This window comes from Streptopelia decaocto (genome assembly GCF_964273445.1).
Source record: "Streptopelia decaocto genome assembly, chromosome: 18".
In the NCBI taxonomy this organism is placed as follows: domain Eukaryota; kingdom Metazoa; phylum Chordata; class Aves; order Columbiformes; family Columbidae; genus Streptopelia; species Streptopelia decaocto.
The window spans coordinates 8,697,506-8,709,784 of NC_138673.1; the positions used below are offsets into that span (position 1 = coordinate 8,697,506).

Sequence of the window (12,279 nt, forward strand, 5' to 3'; positions counted from 1 at the left end):
ACACAGGAAGGTGTCCAGGCGGGTTGGAATGTCTGCAGAGAAGGAGACTCCACAACCCCCTGGGCAGCCTGGGCCAGTGTCTGTCACCCTCACTGAGAAGAAGTTTCTTCTCAAATTTAAGTGGAACTTCTTGTGTTCCAGTTTGAACCCATTACCCCTTGTCTTATCATTGGTTGTCCCCGAGAAGAGCTTGGCTCCATCCTCCTGACACTCACCCTTTAGATAACTGTAAACATGAATGAGGTCACCCCTCAGTCTCCTCTTCTCCAGAGCCCCAGCTCCCTCAGCCTTTCCTCACCCGGGAGATGCTCCACTCCCTTCAGCATCTTTGTTGCCCTGCGCTGGACTCTCTCCAGCAGTTCCCTGTCCTGCTGGAACTGAGGGGCCACAACTGGACACAATATTCCAGGTGTGGTCTCCCCAGGGCAGAGTAGAGGGGCAGGAGAACCTCTCTTTAAAAGAGAAGAAAAAGGATATTACTGGGCTCTCTTGTATGAGCTGCAGCGCTGCTTTTCCAAATGCTGGCAGAAAACACTCGCGTGCTTCAAAGCCGTTGATGTAAAAGGTACGTTTCAGCAAGTGTATCTGTGTCCCAAATGATCTGGCAGCTGTCAGGTCTTACCCTGCGTGTCATTAAGCACTGAATAATTTCCAAAATGTTGAGCCTGGAGTTGACTGAAGCTGCAGTTACACAAGAGCTCAGGCCCTAATATCGTAGCTGAGCTGTTTTTCTGGGTTGCATCCATGGACTGGATTAAATAAGAGAGTGTTATATTGCACATATTTCTGTGTTTTCTTTCTGTTTCTCGGCCTGTTTCCATCATGGCAAACTTCACTTAAGCCAACCTGCTTTTCCTGTTTTAAGTGAATCGGGGTCTTAGGAAACGCCGTGATTGGAACTTCCTTTTTCCTTCTTTTCCTTCTGCAGCTTTTTATAGATGTTTGATCTTTGGAGGGTTTTGCTCAGCTACGATGTTTTTTTCATTCTGGGTAGATTATTTTGAATTGCAGTTTACACAGATGCATCTGCTGTGAGCTGCCAGCCAAATTAACCTTATTTTACTACTGACTTCCTGTTCTGACAGATGTTTTAATTACTAAATTCTTGGTTGTCCCATTCAAATGTAGAGAGAGGAAATCCTGAAAATACACGGTATCTGATGTCTGTCCTTGTATTACTTTTAATGATATAAAAAGATACATTAAGGCAGCTTTGCTCACTACAACTTTAAGTTTTCGGCAGCTGTGTTTCCTACAAAAACTCCAGTTGGGTTGCGTATGTTCCAGACTGAGTCGTGTGCAGCAGTACCCAAAGTCAAAATAATACAGGGAAAGTGCACTTACAGCCCTCTCAAGATGCAAAGTACATCTTAAATTTCACTCTCTTTAATAAGAAGAGAGTATTGCCTGAATGCTCGATGAGTAGCTAAACGTACAAGTATATATAAGACCATAAATATAAAATTTCTTTTAATTTTCTTCCTCGTCCCCCCCACTCAAGTTTGTTTAATGGAGACTAGCGTAATAAAAATGGCATTTGCAGCTACGTTTCTAGGGTTGCAAAATAGAAGTGTAGCTCAGGGTAAACATCTATTGCTTAATCTCCAGCATGTCAAATAACTACGATGAGAATTAAGTCGTTTAGAAATGAGTTAATAGAGTTACAAGCCCTGAAAACTTGTGTCCTCCTGAGCAGCCGGGAGGGAGAACAAGTTCAGTCTCAGCCGTGTTTCTCGGTTCAGGCCGGGGAAAGGACAAGGGAACAGAACCAAGCGAGACTGTTTCTATTCCTCTTTTTTCCCCCCGTTTCTTTCTTCTCGCCCCCCGTTCCCCGTCATCCACCTTCTCGCTGAGCTCCGGCTCTACCGGCGCATCCCCTGGGAGCATCCTCTGGCTACCAGCGGCTCTAGTGTAACGTTATGCTTTCTTGGAATGTTTCATGAGTACATAAACATTGTGTGCTAATTTCCTGTAAGCCAAATCAAGTTGGCAATTGTTGCTGCTTCTTCCAGTATGTTTCTTTTGTCGAAATTCCAGGTTTTTTTTTTTTTTGTTTTTTTTTTTTTTTTAATGGAAGTTGTTGAAGAAACTTATTCTCGATTGTGTCACACTTAAACCAAATGTCCGTCTTAACAGGAGAGTAGCGGGGACTTCTAGAAAGTGAGCAGGCTGATTTTGGCAAATCAAAACCTTATTAAGAACAAGCAAACAATTAATTTTCTGCTTTTAAACTGAAGTAAAGAATATTAAGTTTAATTCCTAAACTGGGTACAATTGGATGAGCTCATAAAATCCCCCCCCTTTATTTTTTTTCAATGGAACCAGCAACTTCTAATTGGATCTAAAACCTGAACTTACCAAGATGAACCCTGGCTAGATGCAAAAGAAAAGGGATTACCGGCTGTATACACAGAATCACAGAATGCACTGGGTTGGAAAAGCCCTCCGAGATCATCCAGTCCAACCCTTGGTCCAACTCCAGTCCATTGACTAGATCATGGCACTAAGTGCCATGTCCAAGCTCAGTTTAAAAACCTCCATGGCCGGTGAGTCCAGCACCTCCCTGGGCAGCCATTCCAATCCTGACCACTCTCTCTGCACAGAATTGCTTTCTCATCTCCAGCCTCAATTTCCCCTGGCAGAGTTGAAGCCCATGGCCCCTTGTCCTATTGCTGATGCCTGGGAGAAGAGCCCAATGCCCCCCTGGCTAGAACTGCCCTTCAGGTAGTTCATCTCCAACACGTGTGCTCCTAAGGCAGCACACGCAGCCCTGCGAGGAATAGGTACCATAGCACCAACACTCTGTTTCCTTTAGGCTTGTAAAGTGAAATCATGTCGAAAGGCTCCAAAGTGAAATCTGGCCACTCTCCGTTTTGGGAGGGAGGGAGGCAGGAGGGTGGCAGCAATATAAGTTTTCTCGTGAAATGCTGAAAGCAGGACAGTCCCAGCGGGGCCTTTGCAGACCTCTGGCTCTAAAGCTGCCCAGACTAAGTATCCTGCAAGGGCTGAGTGTGGAGATTTATCTGGATTTGATTGTGATCACAAAAACACCAGCGGCTCTTCCAGCCAACTTAAACCAGGTACAGGGTTTTTTTTCCCAGAGATTAAAATTATTACTAGTCCCCTGCATGTCAGTGATAGCCGTTTTTTGCTGATAATGAGCATTACGAGGATTAAATATCACTGTATCTGAGGAATTAGTAGGTAAAATGAAAATGATGCTTTTTTCAATCGCTATAAAAATTGGCTCCACCAGTCCTGGCCTGCAGAAGGACTCAGAAACAATCTGGTAGGTGTATGCCAGTTTTCACAGCCTTCTGTCCCGCGGGGACGGAATTCAATAGTGCCCTACATTTGTAATGTGCTGCAGCCCTTTTTTTAATTGTTTTTTACAAGAAATAAGGGGAAAGAATAAAACTGTTTAATTGCTCAGGATTAGCAGAACAGGCGGCCTGTGTCCTGACCGGGATCGAAACGCTTTAAAAGACTCTTTCTAGTGGAGTAATTTTGCACTTTCCTTTTCTGAATGTGTGTGTGTGTAAAAGAATTTAGATCAGCATTTGCCTTTCCAAGTTGTTGGTAGTCCAAGGAATCTCCATGTAAAACTGGCATTTGGAGTTAAATGGTGAAAACGGACAGCTAATGTTACCAAAAAGCAGTTAAATAGTTACTGCTTTGGATCCCTTAATTGCTGCTGCTTTTTTTTTAAGTGCACTTAACGAACCCATCTGTAGCAGACATGAAATCATATGATTTTTGTTGCACTTCTGAAATGTTTTGTAATAAAGAGCATGTGACTTATCCAATTTAAAGCAAGTTCATGTCCAGTACATGCATGTGAACCTCTTCCTCAGCTAACGAAACGAAGCCAAAGCAAATTGGCAGAGCCCGGAGCAGCAATGTGACTTTTTGTTCTTGCATCACCCTGAGAACATAACCTCAAGTTAATTTTTCTGAAGCGTTGTTGCTACTGTTTTCAGGCTTATCTTCCCCTGTGCCAGAAATAGGCAGATTAATGAAGTTCAGCTTGTTGCACTCGTTTAAATTTTTCTTCTGTGGAAAACAAGGGCTTCAACAGATGAGGCCACGCACTTTATGTGCTTAAACTGAGAATTTCGCAGCGGGGGGAACTGCGGAGAGCGGCGGCATTTAAAACCACAACCTGTTGATTTGGAATATCCACAGCAGCTGGAGTTCTCCCTTGAATTCTTCCTCGCTTGCAGCAGCGTATAGAGCAGGAACAAAGGAAATTGAAAAGCTTTCACCTTGCTTCAAAGGGATAGAAAAGCATTTGGTACAACTGACCCTAGGAGAGAAAAGCCAGCTGCGTGTAGCCGAGTTTTTAGCGCTTTTCCAGTGCGGTGCCCGACTGTTGTGCTGTTACCTGTCCTATATTTAAACCATCCTGAGTTTAATCCAAGTTCCTGTTTCATTAGCCTCAGTTTATCCATATGTTCGATCTTAGACGCCTCTCTTTTATTTTCTTCTTTTTCTTTCCTTGGTTAAGCTAACGTTGCATTTACCCACAGACTGAAGTGAGTCATTTGATGTCCTGAGAAAACAAATATAATTTTCCTGTGGTGAGAAGGGGACTGTGCTTTCATCTCAGCTTCTCTTGGCTTTCTTTATTCCATCTAAAGGAGAGACAGAACTCGAGATCAACCTTAATTTCCTTGCTCATAGCTGTTGTAAAACTCGAGCCTGTTTTCTAATAAACACTTGCACAAAGTCTCATGACTGGACAAGTAAAACTACATGACGGCACCGGGGAGGAGTTCCCGGGTTATTTTGGGGGCCATCATGTGTTGGTAGATGTCGGGGGTGCTGAGTCAGGACAAGCGGGCGCACCGGGAGCTCCGCACAGCCCCAGAGACCCACACATCGCGTCCTTTTGGTGACAACCTGGGAGCCACTGACCTGATTGATAGTCCCGTGCTGAGAGAAGCTGAATTTTGCTGGATGAGGGAAGGGGGGGAAAGCGGAGTTTCAAAGCAACAGCTTTATGTTTGAAATTGGGAGAAATCTGAGCTGGGGGATAAAAGCAAACTTCTCCAAGCAGCTTGTCTCATCACTTCTAATAATTTGAAGTGTCTGTGGGACTGTGGGTATCACATGTTTCCTATTTAAGAATAAACACGAAAAATAAGTCAGAATTATTCTTTTCGCAGGGTGCTGGCACAGCCATTGGAGAGCTGCCCCCGTATTTCATGGCACGGGCGGCCCGGCTCTCGGGTGCTGAACCTGATGATGAAGAGTACCAGGAATTCGAGGAGATGCTGGAACACGCGGAGACTGCACAAGTAAGAACAGTGCAAAACAACACAATTAATAAAACCCAGAACAACTTGATGGAGTAAATAACCATCCCGATGAAATGGGAATGGGCCAAGAAGCAGTTGGTGTGAGTTCACAAGGGACTTCCCAGGGGTGGAAAAAGATCCTCCAGTGGGCAGAGAAACCTCTGGCGCTGGGAGGACAAGAATGCAGCTTGTCGAGCACGTACCATAGCGCAGCCAAAGAATTTGCTGCAAATACTGCAGTTATTTAGGCTTGCAAGGGCAGCACAATCATGGTAGGGAGAAAATGGGCTCACAAAGTGGTGACAGAGCAGGGGCTGTTCCACGGTCACGGTTGTTCCAGCTGCATTTAAAGCAGATGATTTTCAGTCAGCTCATCCCCTCAGGTGACATTTGCCTGTGTGTCACTGACACCCCCGGGGCAGCGCGTTCCCCATTCATCAGCCTGGGGAAACATATTTTTCCTGATGTAAAAATGCAGCCAAACTGCTCTGAATCCCTTTTTGTTGCTCTTGTCATTTCTTTTCTTGATGGATTAAATGCTGCGTGTATTGCAGCATAGTTACAACTGATGCTGTACATCAGTCAGATATTGTTGTAGATAATTTTTCACTCAGGTCAGGAGTTTGCATCCTGTTCTCAAGTTATTGATAGTGTTTTAGCATAAATGAAACATTCATTTTTCCTCAAGCTACTCGCCACTGAATTTCTCTTCTGTTTTTTTCCCTTCTTATCCTGTTTTGTCTGCCATTAAGTTGCAATAGGTCATGAGACTGCTATTAAAAAACCAGCAGATGCTATTTACCATGAACTGCTGTCTTTAAACTGTTCCACCAGGGTATTTTCTTCATATAAATATATACTTTACTTTTTTTCCTCCTTCACTTCAAAAAATAGATGAAGCTCTTCCATGAAAGACAGTGGTTTTTCTGGAAATACTGAGTGCAATCTAGTAATTTTAACATTAAACAGTGTGTTTTCTTAGAGCCTCCCCTTACTAGAAAGTTCCAAAGGGTTTTTCTGCTGTTGCAAATAGTAAATTCTTCTATTTCTTTAAAGATGCAGTGAAGGGGGAAAAAAATCTGCTTTGTTCTTTGTCATCAGTCCTTTCTTTGCAAAATCAATCCCCAACTGTGTAAAACATCAAGTTGTGGTAAAAAAGAAGCCAGCTGAAAACACGACTGGAGAGCTGAGACGCTTTCTGTATCTATTGAAACGCGCCCAGCGAGTTCTATGCGTGTACAGTTGTGGGAGCAGCCAGAGCTGGTTTCCAGAATGCACAGTAAGATTCTTGGGAAGAAAACTTTTGCTAGAGAGCGTTTTGTTAGGACAGGCCAAAATATAGCGAGCCCTATGCACGGCCCTCCGTGAGCGGACGGCCTTGTGTAATTCATTAAGAAAAACGAGGGTGTTATTTACCAGTACTTTTCTTGGCAATTGGATTTGGACTGAAGCGTGTTGTTTTGCGGATGGATGGCCAGGAAAAAGAAATTCTTTTAAAACTCCACTTGTGGTTTGGTTTCTATAAAACTCTTTTAACATGAGGCTTTGACAATCCGATTAAATTGTGTTGCGCTCATAAAACTGACAGTTCAGTTTTTTCCATTTGCTAATACGACTTCCTTTTTGCTTTTGGCTTCGGTCGTGTTTTTGCTCGATGTCTGTGGGAGACGGGCCTGCCTGTTCCTATGACCTTGAGTAAATCACGATCTTCAGCATAGTTTATCGCTATTTGTCCTGTAATTGCTATTCACGAGCAGTTAAGATGTCTATTTTTAAGCAGCTCAATAGCAATTTTTGTTACCTACATCAGCTTCTCCCACTCACCGAAGCCGTGTTCAGAGAACACGGGGGATGTGACAAGTGTCGTATGCCTTGGAGACTACTACAAATGCTTGACGTCAAGTGACAGGAGCCTTCTTTCAGTACAAAAGTCTTGCTTCATCCTGCCTTTTGGAAAGGCCTGAAAATGGGTGTGCTGGATTTGGAAGAGCAGCTTCCCCCTCCGGTTCTGGCACACGAGGCGAAGCCCAATGCCGTGATGTTGCTGCCTGCGTGTGTTTCGTTTAGAAAGCTCGTCGCTGCCGTTTCTCAAAAACAATGGTGATTTTGAGAAACAGATGAGGAGCTCCTATGGTGAGAATAGACCACGAGTGTAACATCCAGCCTAAAGGATCCGTGAGGGGAAACACGCTGCTAGCTTGGTGCTTTACAAGAAAAACAATTAAAAAGGGCCTAAAAGGATTAACCAGCGTAAAGGTTTAGCGCCCCATTCAAAGTTACATGGAGTAAAAGACTATGTAAAGAGTCTATTGATGGATTTTCTGTCATAAATCTCAGATCTAAGTGACCTGTCTCCTTGAGCTCGGTTTTGAGAGAACTCATGAGCCTGCCTCGTACTTTCCGTGAGCGATACTGCTGAAAAAGCCCCTCGTTTTAAAGGAACACCCACTTCTTTCAGTCCGTGCACACCAGTTGGTCTCAGTTACATAAAGGGAGCGTCAGAGCTTCTCTTGCCTCGTGGCTGCTCTTGTTCAAATGGAGTGACTTTGCCCCGGAGAAGGAGTGTGGTTTACAAACCAGGCTCTTTATTTCTCAGAGCTCCACACAATGCAGAGCCCAGCATGCTAGACCCACACAGCAACGCCGTCTGCTTTGTTAACACATGAGGCCGTATTTTAAAACTGCGAATGTTTGACACGGTTTCTCGGTTGCTGTTCGCTCTCTTCCAGTCGAATTCCAGAGCAGAGGAGGTTTTTATCAGACCTTTTCGCCATGGGCAGCATCTCCAGCGCCGCCGCTCAAACCAACCTCTCAATTAGGGGAAGCGAATCCACCGCTTAGTGCTGGGGCAGCACTTTGGTAATAACACAGTGCAGCGGAGCCGGGTACAGTTTCATGTCTACAAACACGTGTGCAGGGACTCTTGCACCAGTTAATGGTTGCTGGTTGGTTTGCATTCTCATCTTTTCGCTGTCGTGCTGAAACAGTTAAAGCTGACGGAGGTTTCTGGTGAAAATGAAGCTTCTAATTGCCAGTTTCCCTCAAGGTACTTAGTGCGTAATGCGTGGGCCCTTGCTGTATCATGGTACTCCTCGCTAAGAGGAGAAAGTCCTGATATCTGTGCTGTGTATCTAATCCTTAATGACTCTAAGTGTTTGGATTCATTAAGTGGCATATTTTTAAGAACTAATGATTTACACATCAGGCTTTGCTTCTGTGCAGCGCTGCTGCAGCCAACTTTCCATGTAAAAATATTTCCTAGTTGCCTATGTTACTATCAGCCACCGCTGGTTGTTTACTGTCCAAACCGTGTCCTGGCTCTGAAGAACCCAAACTTGAAAAGGGTTAACGCCATGGCAAAGCTGCGCTGCATCGGGGCCCTTTGCGGATGACCCGGTGCCATCTGCACGCTGGGTGTCAGCTGTTGCTGGGCCCTGGTTTTGCCTCCACTGAACCTTTACTGGTTGTGGTTTGTCTGGCCATCACATGACTTCTCTGAAAATTCCCCCTCCCCTTCATTTCCAGTAAACTGTTTGAACAGGAGTGACTCAGACTGAAACCAGCTTCCCTGTAACCACAGGGCTTGTTAAAGAATTTGTCAACGTGGACTCAGAGGCTTTGTATTAAACTGAGCTGCCACTGCTTCGGTTTGCGTTGCGTCAGGAGTTCCACCGGACAACTTCCTGCTCGGAGAGTCGGCTCCTTGTCTGCAAGGAGTTAAACTGATGAACTTTTGCGATAGTGACGGTTAGACGCATGTTAAACCCATCTTTCCAGCCTTTCCGAAAGGTTCGGATTGCTTTTCCACATCTCCATGTGGGGTTTCTCTTTGCGGGAGCAGAACAAAGTACGTTACCACACCCAGGCACGGTTACCGGGAGAACCCAGCGCTGTGTTCTGACACGACACTGTGACTTAATTCAAATGGAATTATTAGATTCAACTAACAAGCAGAATGTTACTTAATTAACAGTGTAGAACAAGATGGCCAAATTAAAAGTGGATCTCTGCCGTGATTAAGCGAACAGCTAGTATCTGATAAGTCCCTGCTTGAAAAGGATTCGCTGCCTGCTGGCTTGTTTAATCAAAAGGCTTAAGAGGTATTTGGTACAAGAAAAAAGAAGTTAAAGCAGACCGCAGGCAGGTTTTTCTAAAGCACTTATCAAAAATGGAAGTGGTAGAGACACATACAATAACTGGAAAACCTTCACTTCTTTTTTTTTTGCTTTCCCAGAAATAACTTGTTTAAACCCAATGTCAAATTCCATTCAGAATTGCTCTTGCTCAGGCTTCCAGTCACCCCCTTTCCTCATCAGCTTCCTCTCTTTATTAATTGTGCTGTACGAGGAGATGGCTGGTGCTGGGTGGCCACCAGGAGGCTGCTCCTCACCCTCTGCATTCCCAAAGTTGGATGCCTGCATTTGTTAATGTATGTGGGAGAGGTATCTTGCCTCTTATCTTGACCCATAATTAAATGGAAATTCAGAACTAATCAAACCTTGCCGCTTCACTTTAGAAATTTCCTGTGAATGCTGCAGCTTGAGAGTGAGACGGCAAACTGATAGTAAACTAGTACTAAAAATGTGATTTCTTATTTTCTTTTTCACAAACAATATAACTAGCAGTGAATATACTCAGTAACACTTTAAATTGTTCTCCACATTTACCAAGTTGAAATAAGCTTTGGAATGAGTCAATGAAAGCTTTAAATAAGAGAACTAGTTATAGAGACCTTCCTGAGGAAAGCGGCAGCGAAGAGTTAATACCGGCAGAGAGCAGACAATAGGAGCTGTGAGTAACAAACCTCCTTTGGACACTGGAGAGAGAATAGGGCAGCCTTGTGCCTGCATTGTTCTATTCATTTGCACACCTGCTTTCAGATAAGGAAAAAACAGCACCCAGCATTATGTTAGGTTTGCTCATGGTGATCTGGGGATGACTTTTTCACCTTCTTCTTTGAACGGCACTTTGTGATAAAGTCTGTTCCATGGAACTCGTTAAAGCCGCTGTCTGTCATTTTAATGTGTAAGTACATAAATCAGAAATTAACCAGCCACTGAAGAAATGTGGATTACTTTGCAATATTTTCACTCAATATTCATACATTAGCTCAGAGGTATTTTTTCAGTAACAAATCTCTCACTTTTCAACAGAAATGACCCCTCTCAGAAAGTGTCACCGAGTTTACTGGAGATCTTGCAAGCTGCGTTTGCACTGTACTTGTGGAGAAGGTGTTAGCTGAACTCCGCCATAGGATTTGCGTGTCCTGCTCTGTGTGCATCGGGGATGCTTCACACAAGTTTCTAAGGGAACAATTTTGTCCTAAATAGTTGATATTTTGCTTCCCAGTATTCTGAGAAAGACCAATAAATGATCAAAAGTTTGGGTCAGATAAGCTGCTTCAAAAATATTTTCTCAGGGAGAGCCTTCGGTAACGGATAGAAATTAATTATGGTATCATAATCAAGAAAACGGCTCCTTTTTTTTTTGCCTCTGCTTCCAGACACTGTTTAAATATGTGTGTTATACAAGAGTCTGGTATGCAGACCACTGCTCCGAGCTGTCTGGGAACTCTGCTGCTTCCCAGGGAGAACAAGCAAGAGGTGGGCTGAGCACCGAGCATCGCTCCTCGCTCTGCGGGTCGAGCGTCACCCGTCCGTGGGCCGGACTCAGGAGGGAGATCAGTGTGTGCAGAAGGATTTCTCAGCTGTGTAAGAACTCACTCGCTTTTATTCCACAAGTAATTTTCCCACATATGGGTTTTCTTCCTTATTTCTAAGCTCTCTGAAGAGGAACAGTGTATTTATGTCAGCGCTGGTGACTGTGGCTCTGATTTGTCAGATTGAGAAGGTCAGTCTATTTGGTTATCAAAAATGGCTTCCTTTTGTGATGATGGTGGCTAAAGCAAAGCAATGATTCATCCCGCCACCATAGGCCCTTCCCTACAAAGTCTGGATCTTAATCCGGCCCAAAGTAGGCCTTAATAATTTGGAATGGATTAAAAAAAAAAATGGACAACATCCTGGAATTGCTTGTCGCACCACTATAACTAGACAGGCAGACCTGTGGTCACAATAACTAATTGCTATTGTAGCTTTGAGATAAATGAGCACTCCCTGTGCAGCTGCGATGGTATTTTAAGCAGGCAGCACGTCGGTGGCGGCAACGCCAGCGTCTCCCTTCAGCTGCAGGAGCAAAGGCTGTGGAGGTCGGTGGCTGCTGTGTGGGAACCGGAGCAATAGGATGCTCTTCTGCTTCATTCTTCCCTCCGTAGGTGGCTGCCAGTATCTCATTATGGAATCACAGAAAAATTCATCTTGAAGGGGACCTGAGGCAGCTTCTAGTCCAGCACTTTGCTCAGAGCAGTGTTATCTATGAGATCAGCTCCGGTCCCTCAGGGCATCATCAGGTCTGGTCTTGAAACCATCCCAGACTGGAGGCTGCCCAGCCTCTCTGGGTAATTAATCACTTCCAAGCTGGACCATCCTAACGGCCTCACTGCTTCCCTGACGCCAAACTGACAACTCTTTGCCACGACACAGATTGCAGTATCTGCTACGAGATGTGAATATACAAGTAGTTCTTCAGCCAGCAAAGAAATAATAAATTTTATTTGGCATGCAAAGTGCCAAAGGAGACACGTTGCTTTGTGCTGCTGCACAGACCCGGCTGGAGGTGCAGGGGATGTGGTTACAAGGGCCACTGCTCTGTAGGACAGATCTGATAAGGCTGAAAGGACGTGCTCCTTCCTCTTCCTTCAGACTGCTTCCTTTAATTGTCTCATTCTTGACAAGATTACTTTATTCGTGCAGTGTGGAGCAAAAGGACTTTTTATGTAGATGTCTAAGATCTTCAGGCCTGGTTGTGGAAAACACCGGCAGTAAGTCTGAGGTGCCCGCTGCCTTGGTGAGGTGTGCAATAGGTGTTCATTCCGGTGTGTCCTTCCAAACAGGAGCATGATGCTGAATCGTGACAGTCT

The 12,279-nt window shown here is 44.5% G+C and overlaps 1 protein-coding gene across 4 annotated transcripts in view; it reads left to right on the forward strand.

Annotated features, from left to right (window-relative positions):
- Positions 1 to 12,279, forward strand: part of VMP1 (vacuole membrane protein 1) — a 58,143-nt gene that overhangs the window by 24,706 nt on the left and 21,158 nt on the right. For all 4 annotated transcript variants that reach the window (XM_082068660.1, XM_082068658.1, XM_082068661.1 and 1 more), the window contains one exon: positions 5,169 to 5,300. In XM_082068660.1, coding sequence (XP_081924786.1) covers positions 5,169 to 5,300 — 132 coding nt within the window. The remainder of the gene's footprint in view (positions 1 to 5,168; positions 5,301 to 12,279) is intronic.